Source organism: Terrapene carolina, unplaced genomic scaffold (genome assembly GCF_002925995.2).
Source record: "Terrapene carolina triunguis isolate 2854851 unplaced genomic scaffold, T_m_triunguis-2.0 Scaffold85, whole genome shotgun sequence".
Taxonomy (NCBI): domain Eukaryota; kingdom Metazoa; phylum Chordata; order Testudines; family Emydidae; genus Terrapene; species Terrapene triunguis.
Window position 1 is genome coordinate 6,800,536 of NW_020664436.1, and position 24,165 is coordinate 6,824,700.

Here is a 24,165-nt window from a genome sequence, read left to right on the forward strand (position 1 = left end):
CAGCCCTGGGCCCCTCAAGCAGAGCCTATCACTTGAGTCAAATAGTCCCCAGTTCCTTTGCTGTTTAGTGGTGCAGACAGGGCCTCGGTAAGGACTAGCCCGAGACCACCCCATGCATTTTTTTGGTGACCTGTTCTCTGTAACCCTCCTGTTGCTGAGTCTCACCCTCTCACCCCAGATGCATCCCGTGTGCTCTCTGCAACACTCCTGGTCTAGGCCATCCATACCCGCCCCAGACTTTACCTCTCTGTATCAAGGAACATCAGCCTGGCCACATTGTAGCAGGGCCGAGCCTCCAGCACAGTGCAGTTGGAATACGCCTCCCTGTGGACAGGAAACAACCCCAGGCTCATTAGCGATGAGGTGGAAAGCAGCACCTCGAACAAATCCTCCAGCAGCCAGTGGGCTTGCTGGGGGTGGGTGGGAACCCAGACTCCATTCTCAGGCCTAGTCCCAATCATCAGGGAATTCTGCTAAAGCTGTGCCGGGAGGGGGGGAGGAAACCGCCCATGCACTCTGCTCTTATAGGGGAACAAGGTGGGGAGGAGAGTGCCTGCTTGTAAAGCAATGCTCTTGGGCTCCTCTTCAGTCCTTTGCCCCTAGAAGAACCAGGGTCTCATTGTGGGGCTTCTAAAAACAGGTGGTGGTGGGGAGAGTCCTCTACTGTTGGAGAGGGTCTGGGTGTACCACGGGCACCACCCCCCACTCCATCGTCTCCCCTGACATCCCTTGGCTTGGTTGTGCCCAGAGGGATCTCTGCAGGGACAGAGTTGGCACTGAAGGGTTCAGGGCTGGGACTAGGGCTGCTTTCTATATTAATTTTTTGACAAAAACCCAAACATCTAAAAACCAAAACCACTCAATTCAGAAATGCCCCCATAGTGCCTCATGGGAGTTGTAGTTTTGGTGCCTTATGCCCACAGTCTCCTCTACGAACCAGGCTCCCCTGTTGGGACTACATCACTCATGATGCACTGTGGCACTTGGTGCATCATGGAAGATGTAGTCCAGCCCACCTAACAGACTGTAGGCATGAGGCACTTGAATTACAACTCCCATGAAACAGTGTGGTGACAATACTTTTAAAAGAAATTTATTAAATTTTTATAGTTTTTCATTTTTTGCCAAAAAGTTGAAATTTTCTGCAGAGGAAAAATAGTAGCTCAAGCTGGGACCCAGCACGCACGCATAGACTCACTCAAAATGCTTCTTGATCTTCTCCGACTCAGCATATTTTGAGATCCCGTTAATGAACAGAGTTCGCTTCACCTGGAAGAGACAAAGGGGCCAGGGGAGGGGAGGGCAGTATGGGAACCCAAACTAGGGCAGCACAGGACACCAGGCTGTGGCCAAGGGGTGAAGCCACGTCAGGGTTAATGTCAGGGGAGTGGCTCACTTTTTCCTGGCAGTGCCCAGGATTCCACATTTACCAGGTTGTCTCCCATCCCCCACTGGCTGGCAAGGGGGCAACCCGACACGTAGCCAACATTTGCTCCAGTCCAGGTTCTGTCCTGGCGAGACGGTTATACAACAGCTGCTTGAGCAGAGATGGGGTGGGAGCATTAACCATGGGCGGCGAGGTGGCTTTCAGTGGGGGAACCTAGAACGTACCTAGCAGAGGCAGTGCCTAGTGGGAAGGGACAGGAGATTGCATACTCGCTGCTGCAGCTCAACTCACCCAGTGGGGGCCCTGGAGACCCTGGGACTGTTACAGTTGTATCAGGGGTGAGGTGTGGGCAAGAACCCTGCACGGGGAGTCACTCCCAGCATGAACGGGAGGCATGGCTGGGGCGGCAGAGAGAGGGAGGCTGGAAGAGCACAGAACCCTGGTGGGAGGCCACACCAGCCTTACCAGGTCATCCTCTTTGTAGCGCATCTTGGAGGTGTGCCGACGCATGCTGTACACCGTCAGCAACAGGTACAGGAAGGCAAAGGACGTGTGCAACCACAGCAGGTTATTTCTGTCAGAGAGACACCACTCAGCTGAGGCCACCCGGACGGTGCAGTGAACCCACCCCCATCTTGTGCGTGGCCAGTCAGCCAACGTGGGCTACCCCGCTCCCTCCGGGCCAGGCTGCCAGCCAAGGGCACTGCACCTGGGGACAGTCCAACTGGCCGGCATGGTGCATGCATGCTGAAAGGCTGCTACCCAGCGCAGGGCTCAGTGGTGGCATCCCAGAGGCTGCTCCCGGGTTTTTGTTCTGGAGGCAGCGGCTGGGAGCTGGCTCTGCAGAGTGAATGAGCTGGGACAGCCTCCCGGGCCTTCCTGGGGCAGCCCCCCCGTGGCTCCACCTGACACACTCCAAGGGCCCCGCTCCACCCCTCCTCGACATACCCAGAATTCAGATTAGCGATCGTCGTTCTCCCAAAGCTGTAGGGGTTGTTCTCTGTGGAGAGAGCGATAGACAGACACCTTTAATTCAATCCAGAGGGTTGTGGTTGGGTGCCTGGGATGGGGAGACATGGGGCAGGGCAGGGCTGCTCTGGGAATCATCCCTGCAATGCCTCTGAAAATAAATAGAGTCACCCTGCAATCCCTGGGAAATGCTAAAGGGTCAAAGGTTAAGTTTCTGAGCTCCAGTTTTCCTGGCTGAGTTGCAAGGGGGTGAGGCTCAGCAGAACCCCCCTCCCCACCGAGAGTGAAGCCACCCCCTTCCCACACAACAGCCTCCCTGACAGCAGGCGCTCCCAACTGCCACTGCAGGGCCAGGGCAGGAAGTGATGCTCCCTCACCTCGAGAGCCGGTGTCCTGACCGCCCCCCCCTGCGAGGACTCTTGCTAGGCTGCTGTGAGCAGGGCTGGCTAATTCCCTTCCAAAGGTGGGAACGCAACAGGGCCAGCAAGAGCCGCCCCTCCCCCCACTCACCTAGCAGGTCCCCTGAGAAGTTCACGGGCAGCACGATGCCCACGGAGAGCACGCCCACGGCCACCAGCAGCCCTATGATGTGCCGCTGGAAGGAGAGATAATGGACTGCGTCGGCCCCGCACTTATCCCGGATCTCATCGTCCCTGGCAAGGACACAAAGGCGGTGAGGCATCACCTAATAAGGGCACGGGGCCAAATCCCAATAGCCCTTCGATGCCCAGCACCAGGGGCATCCGCATGGGTCGCGCTCGGCACCTTAAGCACCCGGAGCACTAGCCCCTAACACCAGAGCTAAAGGAGTTCTAATGAGACCATCGCTTAGAGGAGCTGCAGAGCCCTCAGTCCTAGCCCAGGGAGCGGCCAGTTAGGGACCTCAGCACATTGCAGTCTGGCCTTGCACACAAATCCACTAGCCAACATCCACTTGCTGCACCCCAGTGCTCCCAGCCCCTGCAGGATGGGGAGGGGGATGCGAGGCTCACTCATGGCAGCCTGCCAGGCAGCTGTGCCCACGCAATCCACTGTCACTTTAACCCCCGTGGGTTCCCTATCTGCCAGAGAGGGGGTAATGGTGCCGACCCCACGGACTTTAAGAGCTAAGGGTGGAAAACACCAGAGAAGAGCTCAGGGGCACCCTCTTCTTGAGGCCCTGGTAGGTTCTCCTGACCTTCGCTGGCACTGGACCCCGCTTTGAGAGCAACGGGCACCGCAGTGACCAGAACGAAGCAAGAAAGGGGGTATCGCCTCCGAGCAGGAGCTTGTGGGGGTGGAGGGGAAGGGTTTGTGATTAGCACCGGAATGGGACTGGGAGATCTGGGCTGAATTCCCTGCTGTGCCACAGGCTCACTGGGCAACCTGGGCAAGTCACTTAGGCCCATCGAGACAGCTGTCGGGAAGCATAACCCCCCAGCGCAGTTTCCAGATGTGCACTACGTCGGCTCCAGCGAGCGTGTAAAAAACAGCAGTGTGGCCGCAGCAGGCTAGCAGCATGTGTACATTCCCAGGGGCCAGGTGGGCTTGCACTTGGGCGGCTGGCCCAAGCCGCTGCAGCCACGCTGCTGTTTTTAGGCACTAGCTCAAGCGGATCTCGTGCATCCATCTAGCCGCAATGGGAACCATGCCTGCATAGACGTACTCTTAGTCTCTTTGTGTCCCAATTCCTCAGCTGTAAAACAGAACAGTCCTTCCTTTGTCTGCCTTTTCTAGCTGGCCTGTAAGCCCTGTGGGGCGGGGGCTGTCTCCTACTGCATGCTTGTACAGCACCTAGCGCAAGGGGGCTTTGAGCCCGGGTGGGGCTTCCAGATGCTATGACAAGCAACAAACAACCACCCTAGGGCCCCACAGCGCCAGGTCTCCACAGCCCCCACTGGTCTCTGGGCCCTGGCAGTGGCTAAGCTCTAGAACCAACCCTTGGATTCAAGGGCCACTTACTTTATCCTGAAGATGGCTGTCAGCCAGGAGCAGAAGCCCTGTGCGGAGAGACAATGGGAGCCCCAGGTTACTGAGGGTTCTCTCAGCCCTACTCCCCCTTGGTAGGCCCCAAGGAGACCAGCCCTACTGCTCTCTTCTCCCCAGGCAATACAAGGCTCCTCTTCCCTGTTTTACCCAGGCCCAGTGGTTCCCCCTGCCACGAAAGGGAAGCTAAAAGGGCACACAGACCACAAAATGCCCAGGTATGTAGGACCCCGTCACAGGTTCTCCCGACATATCAGTCACTCGCCTGCGTATGACATGGGCCAGGCTCAACACCAGCACCAACTGGCTGGTCACCCTCCCAGTTGAGTCATGAGGTCAAAGCAGCAATTTTGCTAAATTTCAGTGGGCGGTGGGGACAGTGCGGACCCCAAGGGCTGCCAATTAGCACAGGAGCTCTGTCAGGAAGTCAGCTGTCCCAGTGCAGGGTCACATCCCCAGGGGCCACCTCAGCCATCAAACAGGAGAGGAGGAACACACGATGGAGTAAAGAGGCAGCAGGAACTAGGCCAGGGCTCCTCATGGTATGGCGCACACCTGGACAGAGAGCATGTCCCCTGGGAACCACCCTCCTATTTCTTGGCCTACCCAGACCCATCCCATTTCACCAGAGCTGCTTCTGACAGGAAAAGGGGGCAGTAGGGAAACATTCAGTAGATGTCTAGCTTGTAATGGGGCTTAGCAGCTGGATGTGAAGAGGAGCCAGCACCATGTGACCAGCCACCTCTCCGTGGAGCTACAGTTTGCTAGCTAGACATCTAATCACTGATTGGAGGGATGTGGCTGGGAGCCTGGACTCCTGGGTTCCCTTCCCAGCTCTAGGAAGGGAGTATTGTCTAGGGGTTAGAGAATGGGACTAGAAGCCAGGACTCCTGGGTTCTATTCCCTCACTCATTTACATGTGGCTTTGGGCAAATGGCTTCCCTTCTCCGTGCCTCAGTTTCCCTTCTGCAAAACAGGAATGATGACACTGCTCCATTTCTCCAGGGGCTGGGAGACTTGGCTAATGTGTGATGGGCTATGAGCTGCTCAGCTGGCAGGCACTGGATTAGTTTTTGCTGCTACTCACATTGTCCCTCTGGTCGAAGTCCACGGAGCTGGAGACGGAGGTGAGGCGCTCGTAGCGGTCGTGGCTGTCGGAGTGCAGAGCGGACGCCACGCTGAAATTACAGAGGGGGGGACAATCAAAGGGTTAACGAAGGAGAAGAGAGAAGCTCAGCCAGGAAGCAGCACCCAGGAGGTCAGAGGTTAATTCAGGTCAGTTTGCCCCAGGCGAGATGCAGAGAGAAGAGCAGAGAGGACAGCAGTTAGTGGAAAGCCCCTCCTCAGACAGCACTGTTCAGACTGGAGTACAGGGGGTGTGCTGCAGTGCACAGGGCCAGCCTCCCGGACACCCAACTCCGCCGGCCTTCGCAGGGACAGACAGAAGGGGAGTAGGTGTGAGCAGCTTCCCTGTCCTTCCACTCTCCCTGCTAACCCCTCGCTCCCAGGCCTGGCTGGAGACACCCGCAGCAGCTCAGACACATTCTCAGAGAGCATGACGAGTCTGTGCGCATGCGCAGGAGAGAGTGAGGACACAGTAGATTACAGCCATACCCACCAGTGAAGAGGGGCCTGCAGAGGCTGCCACGGGAGGAGAGGTTAGGACTGTTTAGTTTAGAGAGGCAATGAAGAAGAGGCGACCCAATAAAGGGACACACAATAACCAATGGTAGATCAGTAGCACGTAGGTCAGTTGGGAGCTCCCGTTTTCCCCTTTATAACCCAACAGCAAGGAGCTGCCCCATGAAATTAAGAGGCAAACTTTAAAACTTATGAAAGGAAGAGATACCCCACACAATGTGAACAGTACCCTGTGGAACTCTCTGCCACAGGATATTATTGAGGACAAGAGCCAAGCAAGGTTAAAAGACAGTAAGAAAGAGACATTTATAGGAATAAATATAAATCACAGTTACTAGCTAGGATAGAAATGTTTGAGGGCTAGAAACACTTCAGCTGATCGTCAATTGCCAGGGCTTCCTATACAGGGAGGTTATTCTAAAATTATCCCCTAGAGGGGTTCTTGGACCTTCTTCTGAAGCACTTGGCATTAGTGAACGATGTCAGAGATAGGATCCTGGAAAAGATGGACCACTGGGATGGTTCAATTCCTATGTCCTTCTGGATGAATAAGTGGGTTGGTGGGAGAGTGAATTAACATACTACTTTTTTTTTTTTTTTAAACACACACACAGTGTAGCAAATATATTAATGCAAAATATTATAAAATATTTCACTTTCCATTCCAAATGGCAGATGAAATTCAATGTTGATAAGTGCAAAGTAACATTCATTAGGAAAAAAATCCCAACTATGCATATACTGTGATGGGTTCTAAGTTACCTGTTACTCCCCCAGAAAGAGATCTTGGAGTAACCGAAGATAGTTCTCTGAAAACCACTGCTCAGTGCACAGCAGCAGTCAAGAAGGCTAACAGTATGTTAGGAACTATTAGGAAAGGGACAGATGATAAGACAGAAAATACCATAGTGCCACGGTACGCCCACACCTTGAATACTGTGTTCAGTTCTGGTCACCCCATCTCAAAAAGCTCATAGTGGAACTGGAAAAGGTTCAGAGAAAGGTGCTGAGGTCCTTAACTGGCCACTCTCGGGGCTACCCTAAACCTCTACGAGAAGCTGGGAATGGAAGACTACATGCATCACTCCATGATTTCCCCAAGTCCTCACCCTGAGCGTCTCTTCCCTTGTTCTCGGATCCTGCCTGCACACCTCCACCATAACTCCCTCTCCTGCTCTGCAAGCTGGTTCAAGAGCAGGGGGGCTTGTGCACAGTGGGAGGAGCAGCTTGCCCCCCATTCAAACTGGAAACCCTAGAGCTGGGAAACACAGGGGCAGGCGAAAGGAGAGGTCTGGCTGAGGTTCCTTCCCTGCTCCTCAAAGCCAGGCCCGGCAGGGCTTGCTTTAGCCTCAGCTGGGTCCGTACTCCAGAGTCTGGCTGGAAATCCCTTCTCAAAGGGATAGGTTAATAAGAACATAAGAGTGGCAATACTAGGTCAGACCAATGGTCCATCTAGTCCAGTATCCTATCTCTGACAATGGCCCTTGCCAGATACTTCTGGCAGTTGGAGGTTTAGGGACACCCAGGGCGTGGAGGAGTGTCCCTAACCATCTTTGGCTAATAGCCATTGATGGACCTACACTCCATGAACTTATCTAATTCTTTTTTGAACCAGTTATAGGTTTGGCCTTCACAACATCCCCTGGCAAGGAGTTCCACAGGTTGACGGCGTGCTGTGTGAAGAAATACTTCCTTTTGTTTGTTTTAAACCTGCTGTCTATTAATTTCATTGGGTGATTCCTTGTTCTCATGTTATGTGAAGGGGTAAAGAACACTTCTTTCCCCACACCAGTCATGATTTTATAGACCTCTATCATATCCCCCCATAGTCGTCTCTTTTCTAAGCTGAAGCGTGCAAGTCTTTTTAACCTCTCCTCATGTGGAAGCTGTTCTATACCCCTAATTGTTTCTGTTGCCCTTCTCAGTACCATTTTGAATTCTAATGTATCTTTTTTGAGATGGGGTGACCAGATCTGCATGCAGTATTCAAGATGTGGGTGTACCATGGATTTATATAGTGGCATTATGATATTTTCTGTCTTATTATCTATTCCTTTCCTAATGGTTCCTAACACAGTTAACTTTTTTTGACTCAGCTGCACATTGAATAGATGTTTTCAGAGAACTATCCACAAGGACTCCAAAGTCTCTTTCTTGAGTGGTAGCAGCTAATTTAGACCCCATCATTTTATATGTATAGTTGGGATTATGTTTTCCAATGTGCATCACTTTGCACTTAGCAACACTGAATTTCATTTGCTATTTCCCACCCCCCTTCACCCCCCCAGTTTAGTGAGATTGCTTTGGCACTTTGCAGTCAGCTTTGGACTAAACTATCTTGAGTAATTTTGTATAGTCGGCAAATGTTGCCACCTCTCTGTTCACCCCTTTTCCACACCAATTATCTGGATTAAGCAAATTGTTCAGGGAGCAATAAAAGGGGAGGAGGTAATTTCTGCCCAGAGGAGGTGGTGATGATGGAGGTCAGGATCCTGGAACGCTTTGCATTAGTAGCATCACAGCTGAGAAGGAAACGAGGCCAGAGAACATAGTGGGGGACCTGAACATGCACTTGGAGCTTGAGAAAGTGAGAGTTAGGCTGCTGAGGAAGCAAAGGTGGAGCGTGTGATTACCTGAGGTGGGAGTTATAAACAGCAGGACACTCGGAGAGTTCTAGCAGTGAAGAAGGGAGGCCTGGAGATGGCTAAGCCCTGAAAGCCTCCAGCACGGGCCCTGAACCACATAGCAGTTGGCTATGGCAGATTCTGGGGCAGCTTGCTGCTGAAGCGTTCAAGGCTGGCTGATGTGGGACATGCAGAAGGCCTCTCTTTATGAGCAAAGACCAAGATGGCTGTCCACAGATAGGCCACAAGCTGGTTGCTGTTCTGGACAAGGCTGGAGCTGTGGGGCAAAGGAGCAGCTGAAGTCACCGAGAAGAGAAACAGTGGGAGAGTCCCAGCAGGCTAAAACCCTGGAAGGGGAAAGGAGGGATGAATTGAAGGAAGTGGGAAAACCTGGCAGCAATAGGAACAGAGGGAAACATGGAGCCATTCAAACTGGACCCTCCAAACAGGCACTACCAGGCAGAAGATCAGATGGAGAAGAGCCCAAGGGAGGTCAGGGGCCCAGCAAGTGAGCAAGAGGCAAATGGTCCTCATTAGTGATTCCCTGGTAAGGCCTATGGCCAGAGACGCCTGTGACCCAGCTAAAGGAATCAGGAGGATACCTGTTGCCTGCCAAGTGTCCTGAGAGGAGACTGGAGAAGAGCAGAGCAGCTCTGGAAGAACTTGGCTCTCCCTCCATCCCAGCTGCCACCTACATAGGAATTAATGCCATGAGCAAAGGGTGGTTAGAAAGGCTTCAAGGGGTGTGGGAAGAAATGAGAGCGAAGAGCTGATGAGACAGATGCTTGCAGGTCTGAGGCTGCATATGCAGACACAGCCCTCCACAGGGGAGAGCCATTCTCTGCACTGCCCTGGGAGACTTAAATTGGGATCCCCCACTCAGCTCTGGGCCCCTCAGTTCCACATGCATTATGGCCCAGAGCAGGGAGGGGCTAGCTCCTCTCTCTGGCTCTATAGCTGGGTGACTGTGTTCTGTTCCGGGCTCCTCGGTACCAGAAAGACAACAAACCGAGGGTGGGCAGAGAAGGGCAGCGAGGGACTAATTTAGAGAAAAGAGTGAGGAGGGTTAAATCTGACGAGCTTGGCTCGGCAATGAGAGTGTGAATTGAGTGGGAGGAGGAGAGGGTCTGTTTGGGGAGATGCAGGGGGGCATAACTAGGAGTAATGCCGCAACATTAACAAAAGGATTATTCTGAATGACACTCGGGAGACACTTCCTGACAGTGAGATACCCTGGTCTCCTACGGGGCGCTGGCAGCCCCGGCAACTAGGATGTTTAACGCCAGGCTGGGCAAAGCTCTAGCAAAACTTGCTGTAGGGCCTGATCCTGCCTGGTCCCCAAGAGCCAGTCGAGATGGGACCGGGCAGATCTTTCCCCCAACTGCATCGTCCAGGATTCGATTTCTACGCAGCTATGACTCACTGGAGGAGTTAATAATCCTGCGCACAGGGAAACGAACACATACAGCACCCACCAGGGGGAGCCAGCGAGCAACGTGTTGCCAGGCAGATGACGGGGAAGATTTGCAGCGGTGTGATGTCGATGTGATGCAGGCAGCCGCGTGGGTGGGGAGCCCTGCAGAGCTGTGAGCTCCCCACTCCTACCTGAGAGATGCGGGCTGGTCTCCTCCTTAGGGCATGCAGCCGGCCTTCTCCTTCGCTTCAGCTGACACCGGCTGGCTGACTCACTGATCGCGGGGGGGCTCCCCGGGGGCCAGATGACTGAGAGGCCCAGGGCCGAAGCAGACAGACAGGTGTGTGCAGGGACAGACTGACACAAAAACACACCACATGAAGCTGCCAGATATTTGCTAGCAAGGAGCAACGTTACAGCGGGAACCTACCAGGCTCACTGGGGCTGGCGTTGCTTCTCCGTGGGTGCGGTGTCCCAGCCCATCACGGAGATCCAGCTTATAACTGGGGGAGGGGAGCTGCTGTCAGCCATGGAGGAGGAGGGGTCTGGCCGGGGTTTCCTCCCTCAGCTCCATGACTTGGAGGTGAGCCTCACATCAAGGTTCAAACGGCAGGTTGGGGAGACCCCCCCCCGGAGATCACCCGCGAGGCCTGTGCCTGCTGCTGGCTGAGAAAGAGGGAGGAAGAAGCCGCGGAGTCTCTCTGGACGTGTTTGCTCTAGGCCCCAGCGGTAGCGGGTGGTGTGAAAGGTCAGTCCCATCTCTGCTGCCTCGCTCACACCGAGTGGACCTGCTTGCATCTCCCCGGGCAACACCCACTGCTGGATTTGTGCCTCCCCCCAGCCAGCACCGTGGCCAGGAGAGATGGGGCCTCTCTCTAGGTGGGGCCCAGCACCCACATTGTTAGCAAAAAGGCAGATAAGTTAGTCTGGGAACAGTTCACCCCACAGCCTCACCAAGTGCAAGATTCAAACACAAGAAAAGCTGCAGGATTTGGGACAAGCACAAGATGCCCTCTCCCTGCATAGGCACACACGGCTACAGGCAGCAGCCTTCCTCCTGTGGTCCCCACACCGGCAGCACAGCATTAGCCTGAGTCCCACCAGCCAGCCAGGGCACACATGGAGGAGGATGAGTGACTGGGCACTGGTGCTTCCTGCATCATCCCAAGTGAGCCAGACACACAGAATGAGGGCCAGACGTTTTCTCAAGCCAAAGGCTGCAGACCATGGCTCTGCACAAAGTACCAAGAGTGCCAGAGTGGGGGGAAATGGCAGGATGGCCCTCTGCTACCTCACGTGCCCTGCCCACAGCCCCTACCACCTGGCTCCAGGGCCAAGCAGGGCAGCAATGGGAACTTGACAAGCACAGAGCACTCCTGAGATGTTGTCAGTTTCTGTTGCTGCCCTGCTCACCCCTGGCACTGAGCAGAACTTAGAAGACAGGCACCAGTTTGCTGTGTACTGCCTCCCACCCTGGTCCTGCGTGAGGGTGAGAGCCAATCACCCCCCATCCAGGCTAGACAGTGTAGCCAGTTAAAGTAGCACAAGAAAGACTCAGGGATCAGACCTAAGCCTCTGACTGCCAGGTGCTGGGGCTGGACGACAGGGGATGGATCACTTGATGATTGCCTGTTCTGTTCATTCCCTCTGAAGCAACTGCTACCAGCTGCTGTCAGAAGACAGGATACTGGGCTAGATGGACCTTGGGTCTGACCCAGTGTAGCCGTTCTTATGTTCTAGACTGCGGCTCTGTGGGAGATGGAGCATTTTTAAGAAGAAGTCAAAATGCAAAGGGACATCCCCAGTGGGGAAACAAGAAGAATGTGTGGCTGTACAAGGGGCTATTCAGAGTCTGTCTGACCAGCCCACATACTCACTGCTGGGGTCTACAATGGGCAGTGCCAAGCCAAGGTACCAGATGGTGCTGGCAATGGTTCTGTAATAGGAAGCTCATGTCTGCATTACTGGCTGAGCTGGAGGGAGGGATTGGGACAGTGCACCAGTGCATTATTCACACTGGTGCATTCTTCGGGTGTGGTAGCTGAATTCTGGCTCCCCTAGGGCTTATATGATCAAAGCCTAGCTCTGAACAGGGGGTGAGAGAAACCCCTTTTCCTATTCACCCCAATAAAACAGCACTAATGACAGGTAGTCTGTATCCAGGGTTCCCAAGTATCCCTGTTGCCTCACTATCCATAGACACACAGGGGAAGGGTGGAGGAAAAGATCTAGGGGTAAGTAGTGTGGGGACCCAGCCAGCCTTTGGAAACGGGCATGATTTGGTCCCTGTCCCAGTTCCAGCACACACATGAATTTGTGGTGGAACAGGGTGAGTGCTGTGGTACCCTCCCAGGATCACAGTGGCATTGCTGTTGTTTGACAGGGACCAGAATGAGCCCCGTCCCTTCCCAGCTGTGATGTATGGCTGAAAAATCTGCATTGATCAGGAGACACTAATCCCAGCCCTGAATCCCTAGCCATTTCCAAAGGAAAAAAACAGGAGAGAGAGGGAAGGAAAAATACCCTGAAAAAACAACAACATACTATTCCCGCTCCATTCGCTCTGTCTGCCAGTGCCGCCGCCTGGGGGCAGAGAAACAAAAAGGGAGGGTTACAACAATGGGAACTTTGCAGTACCCACAGGGAGCCTCCTCGGCCCCAGTAGACACAGCGTCGGGCTGCTTCTCACCATCCTGGGGAGAAACCTGTCAACAATCAGATCAGAGAGAGAAAATAAAGGAAAAACTTCCTTACAGCACTCAGTTTCCCAGCACACTGCAGACTCCTCAGGGCAGGGCCCTATCATGTTTGTCTGGAAATCTCATGCACATCTCTTGTCATAAATATAGAGGGAAGGGTAACAACCTTTATGTATGCAGTAGCATAAAATCCCTCCTTGGCAGCTGTACTGAATCGCCTTACCTGTAAAGGGTTAAGCAGTTCAAATAACCTAGTTGGCACCTGACCAGAAGGACCAAGGAGGAAAGAAGATGCTTTCAAATCTGAGGGGGGAAAGATTTGTTTGTTCTCTCTCTGGACGGAGGGAGAAGCCAAGCAGGTACAACATCTCCTGAAAATAAACCTGGAATAATCCATCTAAAACCACAGAAATTGTAAGTAGGGTAAGGAAATGCGTTAGGTTATCTTTTGTTTTAGCTTGTGAATTTCTCCTATGATACAGAGGTAGTTTTATTCCTGTTTTTGTAACTGTGAAGCTGAGCCCAGAGGGGAGTCCTTTGTGTTTTAAATCTTTTTACTACCCTGTAAAGTTACCTTCCATCCTGATTTTGCAGGTGTGATTCTTTTTTCTTTATAATAAAGTCCTTCTTTTAAAAACCTGATTGATTTCAGTGTCCTGAAGACAAAGGGTCTGGTCTGTGCTAACATTGCTAACCAATTAGTTGGTACATTATTCTCAAGCCTCCCGAGGAAAGGGGGTGAAGGGGCTTGGGGGGATATTTTGGGGGAATAGGGATTCCAAGTGACCCTTCCCTGAATTTTTGTGTAAATCACTTGGTGGTGGCAGCAATGCCGTCCAAGGATGAGGAAAGGAATTTGTGCCTTGGGGAAGTTTTAACCTAAGCTGGTAGAATATAAGCTTAGGGGGGTTTTCATGCGGGTCCCCACATCTGTACCCCAGAGTTCAGAGTGGGGGGGAATCCTGACACCTCTGGTGCTGGCTCCGTCTGTAACACACATCGACAAGATCTGCACTGCACCACCACCAGTAGCGACAGTCACAAGAAGGGTCTTTAGTTTGGAGTGGGAGACCCTAGGATGCGCTGGGCTCTGGGAACCTCTCAGATTCTACTTGGGTTTGCATCTAAATCTGGGATTTTGCAGAACATTTGCACCATCACTTAAACTATTGCTTCCCCAAACGGAGTGAAACAAACGTTGTTTTTCCATCCTGAGCCAGTGCAAACAGTGTCTTCAAGGACAGATTAGCTTGCCCGGCCTCAGGGAATTAAATAAGGAAATACACAGCAGCCCAGAACTCAGGGAACCCCCAAAACTCCAGATTCTGTCCCAAATCTAGAACCAACAATATACAAGTGGCTCCTAAATCTGGTGAAATGAGCTCTCCACTCTCTAGTTTTAGTGCAAAACAAGTGTAAGGCCCAGGGAACTCATGCGTACCAATGATGCACAGCTCTTTACAAACATGCTGAGTAATCTGTCCTGCCATTCCAGCACAGGGGGCCACTGCAACCAGGTGGGACCCTCCTATGAAAGGGAAAACACCAGCTGATCTTCAGGCACTGCCCTCCCTGGGAATGTCAGCCCAACTCCAGACCAGACAGGGCCAGCTGCTGAAGAATTGAACCTGGTGAGCTGAGAGAACTCCACTGACTGGGGCCACTGATCTGGTGCAGCTGTTCCAGGCTAGGCCAATATCCCTGCAGGGCTAAGTCAGAGGAACCCGCTGGTTCGGCTTCCCTTCCGGTCTCTCTTTTGTTCCTTCTCTTGAGCGGTTCTTGCGCATGGAGGCCTCTCCCTACAGCGCTGTCTGGCCAGCCCAGACTGACAGAGAGGGAAGGAGGCCCTGTGTTAGGAGAGGGGACAGTTTAGGACAAGCAGCTCCGCCTTTCCTAGAGGCAAAGCCCCACTGACTCCCAGGGAAGCAGGATTTGACCCGTGTTCCATTGTCTGGTGCATCCCGAATGGGCTGCATGAAAGTGTCACACCACAGAACTCCCTCCCCCCTGGCAGGGGCCAAAGAGTCAGCAGTGACATGAGGGAAGACCAGGAGCGCTGGCACCAGGGAAGCACCTATCTGGGAGAGCCTCAGATCGAGGGTGCTGCCCTCTGGCCCTGGTCCTCAATGCAGCCTTCCCCCCCCACACACTTATGCAGCTGACCCAGCAGTAGTGGAGACAAATCAGGGCCACCCACGCACAGTGTGCAAGGCGCAGCCTATAGTATGGTTTAGATTAAGAAATTAGTGGTAGTTACATTTAGGGCCTAAGTGTAGAGGAGTCAGGGGAATGGAGGTTGCGAGTTAGAGAGAAGCTGGAGACAGTAAGATGGGAAAACTGCATTTAGCAAGGACGTGAGCCAGGGTTATGGTGCCGTTATGTTTTGGTTATAACTGCTTCAAGCAGGGTTTCTAAGGAGTGTTTTTGAGAATTGTGAATGTTTTTTATAATTCTGTCTGTATTGATAGTATGGGAAGGACATTGGGTCAGATATTCATTTACATAATCATAGAATATCAGGGTTGGAAGGGACCTCAGGAGGTCATCTAGTCCAACCCCCCTGCTCAAAGCAGGACCAATCCCCAGACAGATTTTTGCCCCAGATCCTTAAATGGCCCCCTCAAGGATTGAACTCACAACCCTGGGTTTAGCAGACCAATGCTCAAACCACTGAGCTATGTAAAGAGCCAATAAGGAAGAGGAGGAAATATAATTATGGTAAGGGGCAGTGTAATGTTAAGTAGTACGATAATAGATTATAAAAGGAGTCGATTTGTAAATTTGGAAGGAGCTCCAATAAACGTCCAAAGGGTCCCGTTAGGTTCCAGGATCATCAGGCTGTTGTCAGTGGACTGATCGCTCATTGATTAAGTAGTAATTGCATCCCTGTTTGCTTAGCGATGCATTTTGCTTCTGAATAAAGTTTGGTTTTATCATTCTAAGTGATGCCTAGTGGTCCTCTACTAAATGCATTTTCTGTATTCCACCTAGAGGCTCACACTTGAAGACTATGTTGGGCTTTGTTGCACCCTTATCTTTAACAGCTCCATGTTAACTGGAAACATTTCAACCTACGGCTCCCAAGGATCCAGTTGCAGAGATCTCCCATCCCCACTCCTGCTGCTAGATGAATCGGCCCTATGGGTCCATTTACTGATGGGGCAGAGCAATTCGCGTTCCCTTGTGGTGCGACAGGACTCTGGCTGCCTCCTCTCAGCCCCAGATTCCTTCTTTGACCTGGGGGATGTAATCTCTTCCCATCCGCGTCAGCAGCAAACACAGGACCTGAAAGAATGGCCCCGGCCTCTGCACCAGCTCCCCACTATTATCTGCACAGGACTGGAAGAGGCACTTTCACCATCTCCCTGCCCCGGTCGGGAATGGGAGGTGGCCAGAAAAACCTTCACACAGATATTTTTGTTGTTCCAGCTCCTATCTGTTCTGCATGGAGTGTGTCCCTGCCGCAGGTTACCCGAGGGGCAAAAGGTTTGTCTGTCTAATTGAGACTGCAGGCCCCCTGGGGCAGGGGCTGTGTCTCCGTACATGGGTTGTACATCAGTGCACAGAGACAGAGTGCGTTTGGGCTCTGGCCAGCTGTCACCTTTCGGATCCCATGGGGGCTGGGTTTCTTGTTCCAACCCAAAACTAGCAGCACTTGGGCACCACATTTCATGGGAAAATCCAAAGTGTTCCCTAGGGAAGCAGCAATCCCAGTCGCCTTTGCCCTGCTGCCCGCCCGGGGATGGATAGGAGAACCTGCTTGTCTGCTAGAAGCCCAGCATGAAGCAGCTGGAACCTGGCACAGTTCTCAAACTAGTGCCTCCCTCAACTTCCCCACGGGGATCATGGCTTCCTGCAAACTCTCCCACGTAGCCCTTCCCTGCCAGTTCACACCAGGCCCCACAAGTGGCCGTGCTATTGAGACTAAAAGCACACAAATGGGGATGCTCTGCTGCCAATACCTGCTCCTGTCTCAGCAACTCTCCTCCGGGCCTCCTAGTGCCCTAGCTTTCCAGCTGGGCATTATTTGTTCCATGTTAGCTGCAGCTCTCCTTCCAGTTGGCAGCACCCAGACATAATGCGATTACTCACAGATAGGTGCTAGCAAGGGCAGCAGGCCGTCTAAGCACAGGGCGAGGATCCACCTGCTAGCCAAGCTGTGCCAGTGTAACGCCAACAGATCCCGGCCATCGAACCTGGGACCTCTGAAACTTAATGCATCAGCTAAAAGCCACATGCCTCTTAGAAATTAATGAGTCTGCTGCAGCTTCAGCTAAGTGTTCTAGGTGTCACTAGAGGGGGACAGAGCACCACACCCAGCAGGCATGGGTTGCACCAGGATTGAATAGGACCTCACCTAGCATGTGTGGGATGGGCCCTGCCTCGCAAGAGGCGGCTCTGAGGGTTCCGGAGGGCACCGATATCCCAAGATCTGTGGGAGCCATGTTTGGAGGAAAGGTGTGTTGGTGGGTGGGTGGGAGGAGAGGACCAGGCAGGGAGATTTGAAGTTTGCACAGTTCTCAAAGAGACTGAGCAAGTCAACCAAGAAAAAATGTCCCCCTGGGGAAGGGAACGTGGCCTAAAGCTGAAGAACAAATGTGGAACCTGGGCAGAGCCACCCCTCAAAGGGGAAGAGCAGACCGGGCCAGTTACAAGGGCAGGCAGTTGGCACTGGGTGTACGAAACAGGCAGCATGGCTCAGGCCAGTGTCTCTCACCCTTTTCAGGCTGGTGACCCTTTATTCCTTGTCAAAAAATGTCACGACCCCCGCTGTATAAAAAGGAAGAGTAGGAGATGTATCAATGCAAACAGCGCAAAGCCTGGATAGTTCATTTGTGGGAGTGGCTGGCCAGGGTGGTAGAGAACACTGGACCTTGAAGTGTAAGGGCATGTGAGATGTCATTTGCTTTACAGTTAATAACTCTTCCAACTCCTTGCCATGACCCCGACTGCCTTTGGTGCCCCCCCAGGAGTTGTGAGCCACTGGTTGAGCAACGCTGGTCTAGAGGCCTGAGCTTGGCACTGGGAGCCAGAACCCCTGAGGCATGGAGGCAGCTTGAAGTGAAGCTACTTGCCAAAAACGCAGCGCCCGGCACGTTCTCCCCGGGGACGGTATCCCCTCCCTGCTCCAAAACAATGCGTCTTACCCTGCCACCCATGCTGCCCTGGCCTCACTGCAGCCACATCACATGGCAGGCTCGGTAATTAGTTGCGCGTTCTCACCCTGGGTCTCTCACACCATTGCTGCTGACCAGGTTCCTCCGTCCCATTGAGATCTAGTTGTGGATTACTTTCCCCACAAGGGATCAGCTACGTTTCCTCACATGGCTACCTCCTGCCTGCTTTTCCCCATCTCTCTGGGTCCCCGGTGCTGTTTTCTCTAGCCTCAGCAGCGTTCACAGCTCCGCCTAAGTAAGGAGGAGACAGAGTAGCTCTGGAAATATAACGGATTAATTTATTCAAATAAAGGTCCTTGTTCACTGTTAGAAGAAAACGACTCTGCCATTCTTTCCCTTGTCACGTAACGAGAGGTGCAAACCAGACTAATTTGAATGCTTAACACACAGAGCAATGACGCAAAGGTCAGCCTGGTAGCTTTTGCAATGGAAAGTGAAACTGAAAATATGTAGAACTCCTTTGCCTCCACTATGGCAGGCGGTGCGAATACCTGGGACTCGGTTCTTCCGAGATTCTCTGAGTGCTTCGTTCCACAATGGAATTAACGTACATGGGTGCAATGACCCAGAGAGCATGGAACCCTTTCTAAAGGCCCTCTCTGCCGGAGCTGAGCAGCGTCTGAACACAAGATCATCTAGCAGTTGGGATTTGAAACAAGGGACGTCATGGAATAAGGAGAACAGCGCAGCCCCTGCACCTACTCTGCCTCTTGTTGCTTCACTGTCGAGCTGGCGTCCTGCGACAGACTCATTAATATTCACATACTCTTCTTCCATTTCAGTAAAGAAGTCATACCCAGCAGGGATCTTTAGACACCTCTTCCAGCTGGTACACTGCATTGCCTCATCAGAGCCCTTGGCTCAGTCCTTCAGCCAGTTTTCAGTCCACACGGCAGTGTCTTAGCCTAGCCACGTTCAATTATATTTTAAGACTAAGATTCCATTAGTAGTTAGGGGGAAAAGCTTTCCCTTCGGCCACTAACACAGCCATCAAGAACTTCACTTGGATCCCTTCTCCAGACTCACTTCGCTCACGCTTCCAGCTCAGAGCCCTGCTTCTGAGCCACCCGCGCTCGGCTACCTTTGCTTCCTCAGATTTAGTGCTGTGACCTGTACAGTTAAGAGCTACAGTACCTGAAAACCCAGCCCGTGACTCCCAATCTACTTAAAAAGAAATCAGTACAGAAAAGAAAAAGTACAATCCCCTCCAGCTGTGTTGCTAACAAAGCAGTTATTGCGTCAGACCTTGCCCTCCCATAACCTCTTCCCCATTCCACCTCTTCCTTGCCGGGCCATTGCTGTTCCCACAAGTCTGTGCTGTAGAGCAAATCGTGCACACTGTTGCTGTAGGAATCATAAATCATACATTACAATCCCATCTCCAGAGCCACCCGAGGTTTGCTCCTGCACAGGGATGAAGTCGGAATGACAAAGGGCTGGCATGTTGGGCTGCAGGGACTCTCCCTGTTCCTGGGAATTATGGGGTTAGACCAACCTGAGCACCACTCCTTCCCCACCCCCCTGCCATCTGGGCACACAGCAGAGGGTTTAACCCTGTACCCCGTTTTCTTCAAGCCCACTCCCATCCTGACCTTACCTGTCAGCATCAGTCACCAGGGCCAGACGTCCATAGTCCCAGGCTACTTTACGCAAGATCGAAAAGACAAACAACAGTGCCTGCAAAAGTGCCAAGAGAAGCTATGAGACAAGGCCCCCCTGGCTGGGGAAGCAGCCCTCCCCGACACCCCCTCCCCCCGCCCGGCTGTCTGCCTGGCATGGAGAGAACAATGACAGGGGACAGAGGAAGCAGCTGGATCTCTGCTTGGCTTGCACTTGTGGCATAAGGAATTGGACCCTTGTCACTCCGGTGTGGCAGCATGGCCTGGGAAGAGGGATCCAACATCACAAGCACGAGATCTCCCCAGTAACCACGTTCGCGCTATCACAACTTGACCTGCTGTCAGAGGTGGCAGCACTACAGAGCGGGCGTCAGGCTCTGCTTGGGTGGCTCAGCTACTGCAGCTGAATGAATGAATGGCAGCGTACGATAGGAGAGCAAAAGCTTCCCTGAGGCCTGCTCTTGGTGGGGGTGGGGAAGAGATACAGCATGAAGTGGGGGTGGCCACAGCTCGACCTGCAGAGCGGATCTCCCATCTGGTGGGCAGAGGGGTGGCCCACAGGAAGCACAGTCCCAGCATGCAATGTGCTATGACCTGAGTGAGCGGGTCGCACTGTGTACTGGGCCTGGAGTCTGTGTGTGGCACCATCCCTGAATCAGAGAGGAGAGGGGTGCACTGCAGAACTCCTGGACTCCAAGGGGGCTGCAATCTGCTCTGTTCTGTCTGTGCTGGGTGCAGCCCTGCAGTTCCTGGCAAGGCACCAACATGGCCCTTGTTTGGGCACCCAGGCCCAGAAAACGGGACTCTGGGATGCAGGATTGCCCACATCTGTTCCCTGGAGTGAGTCTGTAGCATTCTCCCACCAGAGCCCAGAGCTCCAGTACCTGTCCCAGCTGCCATCCTGCTGCAAGAGCGGCTGGGAACTTCACTGCTTGCATATTACAGCTCCTTCCTCTGAAAGCACCCCACAATAGGGCTTGGCAGCATTCGCCCGCAGCTGATCCTGTCCCAGCCCGGAAATGCATCCGAACAGAACAGGGGCTGTAAGGAGACAAGCCAGCCACGAGCAGCGTGTGCCCACAGCTTACAACGGACACCGGCCACACCAGAGAGGTGGATCCAACGCAGAGACCCCAGATGAAGGAGCTCTGTGAATTGGGGTGGGGGGGAGAGGGCATTGTTAGCTTCGAGGCCTAGCCCTGGCTGGAGGCCCCACAGGAGTGGCTGCTGGCTGATGCACAGGCAGAGCGGAAGCACGCTGGGTCATCCATCCTGCCAGCCACGCACACAGATCAAGGCTGCGTTTGTCCAACACCTAGCACATGACTCGGGCTCCTAGGCACTATGGTAATACAAACCAATAATAATAAATAATAATAATAATAGGTGGCAACCTGGCCTATTCTCCAGAGCACAAACAGATGACACCTTGCCGCCTCCCAAGCCCTGATATCACTAGCGGAGATGGAGCCATCTGTTCTCAGACTATGCAGGAAGCAGCAGAAGAATCAGAGGGGGGCTTGGGGCTGGCAAGGCAGGAAAGCCCAGTGCCTGGGCATTAGGTTGGCCCGAGTCACATACATAGCCCTAGTGGCCACCCCAAACCTCCATGTTCCCAGCCCCAACCCTCTCCCCATCCCTGTCTTCCTGCCTGTCAAGTTCAGGCTGCTCCTTAGCGACGTGAGCTAGGGCTGGAGGGACGCGGCACGAAGCCGGGCACGTCCCAGCTGGCCCTAACTGGCCCCCTCGTCGGCAGCCCAGCCAGAGAAGCCAAAGGACTGAACGGACCACGGAGAGTGAGCTCCCTGGCGCTGTTCCTTCCAGCAGGGCTGCAGGACAAGCTCGCCCTGCCCACACTGCGCCGCGCCATTTCAGCGGGGACACAGTCATGGCATTTTTTTCTTAAAGCTATTGAAAAAAAACCATTGTGCTTTGATGACAGAGCCGGGGTTCCCCAGCCGGCCAGCTTACCACTGCCAGGGGAGGGGGCTGTGTTAGAGCAGCACACAGGTGGGTAAGGAGATGCAGGAAGAACAATATTGTGCTTTTCTAGAGACTGGGTTGTCAAAGCGCTTGGCAGGTGCTAATTCCTTGAGCTTCAGAACCACACTGCCTCTGGGAGGTCAGTGTCAGAATCCCGATCTCACTGAGGGGAAACCGAGGCACAGAGCGGTCAAGTGACCTGCCCAAGATCACAGAGGAGCCAATAGCAAAAGCTGAGAGGAGAATTCAGGAGTCCTAGCTCTAACCACTCTCTATCCTGAGCTGGCAACCAGGGCTAGGAGTCCTGACTCCAATCAGTAGATTACACTCCTCCTCCCACATCTGGGGATAGAACCCAGGAGTCCTGACTAGTTCTGTCCATCCTTCATCCTCACAGCCATGCACCACCCCAGGCAAACGGCAGCAGCACAATGGTGCGGGAGACTTACCAGAAAGCACATGAAGTCGAGGGCTAGGACGGTGGGCACTCCCCCAAAGGGCAAGCCCTGCAGCACAGTGCTGCGGATGCGGGCACTGTAGCAGTAATCCTTGGTGCTGCTGTTACAGCCGGCGGCCTGGCAGGTGGCTCCTGCCGAGCCCAGGGTGGCAAACAGGAAGGGAAGCATCTCTACTGCCTCATCGTCTTACCTGGAGGAGGGGGGAAAAGGCACAGTTAGAAACACACCCGACCAACTAGTCAGCAGCCCGCTTAACAGGAGGTAGCAGCAGGTGAGATCCCAGGGCCAGCTCACCCATTGCCATCTCCCACAACCTCCATCCAGCCCCCTCTGCGCAGCAGCCTCTTGCATTACAGTCTCAAAGGGAGCTGGCTAATGAAGTTACTAACTGGCCAGCGATCACGTGTGGGAAGTCCTGGAGAACCAGGGAGGTACCAAAGGACTGGGGAAGAGGAGACCTACTTTGCTTCAGTCTTCTCTCAAAAAATAACGTGTGACCAGATGACTAGCGAAGTTACCACAGATAATAAAGGGGAAGGGATTCAGCTCGGGATAAGTAAAGAACACATCAGAGATCTTCTGACCAATTTGAATGAATTCAAATCAGCAGGGCCTGATGCTATTCACCCCAGGGTGCTGAAGGAATTAGCTGAAGAAACTCGGAGCCATTGGCAATAATATTTGCAAACTCATGGATGAGAGGAGAGGTCCTGGAAGACTGGAGAAGGGCTAATGTAGTGCCCATCTTTAAAAAAGGGAAGGAGGAGGATCTGGGGAGCTATAGACCAGTCAGCCGGACATTGATACCTGGGAAGCTACTAGAGCAATGTAAAAAACATTCAATTTGTGAATACCTGAAGGATGAAGGGGTAATCACAAGCAACCAGCATGGATTAACCAAGAACAAATCATGTCAAACCTGCTTGATTTCCTTCTTTGACAGGGTAACTGGTTTGGTGGACAGGGGGAATGCAGTGACATATTATACCTGGGCTTCAGCAAGGCTTTTGACACGGTCCCACATGACATTCTGATAAGTGTGCTGGAGAAATGCGGGCTTGGCGGATCTACCATTAAGTGGATACACAATGGTTAAACAACCACAACAAAGGGTAGCTATTAATGGAATGATGTCAGATTGGAGAGAGGTCTCAAGTGGGGTTCCACAGGGATCTGTTCTGGGTCCCGTGTTGTTTAACATCTTTATTAATGACCTGGATGTAGGACTAGAGAGCATACTGATCAAATTAGCAGGTGACACAAAACTGATGGGGGGTTGCCAATACTTTGGAGGATAGAGCTAAAATTTAGAGGAATCTTGATAAATTGGAGAACTGGACTATAGACAACAAAATGAAATTCAACATAGACACATATAAGGTGCTACACAGAGGGAAGAAAAACCAAATTCACAAATACAAAATGGGGGATAACTGGCTTGGCAGCAGCACTGCAGAGAAGGATCTGGGAGTTGTGGTGGATCACAACCTCAACATGAGTCAGCAATGCAATGCTGCTGCAGAAAAAGCAAATGCAATGTGGGCTGCATTAACAGAGGCATAGAATGCCAGTCACAGGAGGGGATACTACTGCTCTACTCGGTGCTGGTTATGCCTCAGCTGGAGAACGGTGTCCAAGTTTAGTCATCAATGTATTAAAAGGATGTAGAGAGACTGGAAAGGATCCAGAGGTGAGCAACAAAGATGATCAAAGGGATTGAACACAAGCCATATGTGCAAAGGCTGAAGGAACTGGGTATGTTTAGTTTGGAGAAGAGATTGAGAGGGGACATGATACTTGAAAGGCTGCCATAAAAAAGATGGAGAAAAGTTGTTCTCTTTTGCCACACAGGGCAGAACAAGAGGCAATGGGATCAAACTACAGTGTAGCAGATTTAGATTAAATCTCAGAAAAAACTTCCTAGCTGTGAGAACAGTAGGAGAAAGGAAGAAACTGCCTAAGGAGGCTGTGGACGCTCACTGGAGGTTTTCAAAAGGAGGCTGGATAGCCATCTGTCTGGAATGGTTTAGACATAGCCAGGAGAGCCGCCAGCTTTTTTGCCGCCTTAGGCGGCGGAAGGTCCCGCCCCCGAAATGCTGACGACGACCGGGGCGGCCGAAGATCTGGCCGCCGCCCCCCAAATGTTAGCGCCCTAGGCGACCACCTAGGTTGCCTAATGGGTTGTGCCGGCCCTGGACACAGCAAATCCTGCATCTTGGCAGGGGGTAG

At 52.8% G+C, this 24,165-nt stretch overlaps 1 protein-coding gene across 2 annotated transcripts in view; it reads right to left on the reverse strand.

The window, feature by feature from the left end:
- The window catches only part of TMEM63B (transmembrane protein 63B), an 88,410-nt gene that overhangs the window by 15,762 nt on the left and 48,483 nt on the right, over window positions 1-24,165 (reverse strand). The window contains exons 2-11 of one of the 2 annotated variants that reach the window (XM_024193762.2): window positions 21,928-22,126; window positions 19,474-19,553; window positions 12,545-12,583; window positions 5,409-5,499; window positions 4,298-4,335; window positions 2,867-3,009; window positions 2,336-2,387; window positions 1,853-1,961; window positions 1,199-1,269; window positions 244-324 (exon numbers count right to left, since the gene is read on the reverse strand). In XM_024193762.2, the coding sequence (XP_024049530.1) occupies window positions 244-324; window positions 1,199-1,269; window positions 1,853-1,961; window positions 2,336-2,387; window positions 2,867-3,009; window positions 4,298-4,335; window positions 5,409-5,499; window positions 12,545-12,583; window positions 19,474-19,553; window positions 21,928-22,104 (881 nt within the window). In that variant the 5' untranslated portion in view covers window positions 22,105-22,126. The remainder of the gene's footprint in view (window positions 1-243; window positions 325-1,198; window positions 1,270-1,852; window positions 1,962-2,335; window positions 2,388-2,866; window positions 3,010-4,297; window positions 4,336-5,408; window positions 5,500-12,544; window positions 12,584-19,473; window positions 19,554-21,927; window positions 22,127-24,165) is intronic. The other variant, XM_024193763.2, reaches the window with a different exon arrangement.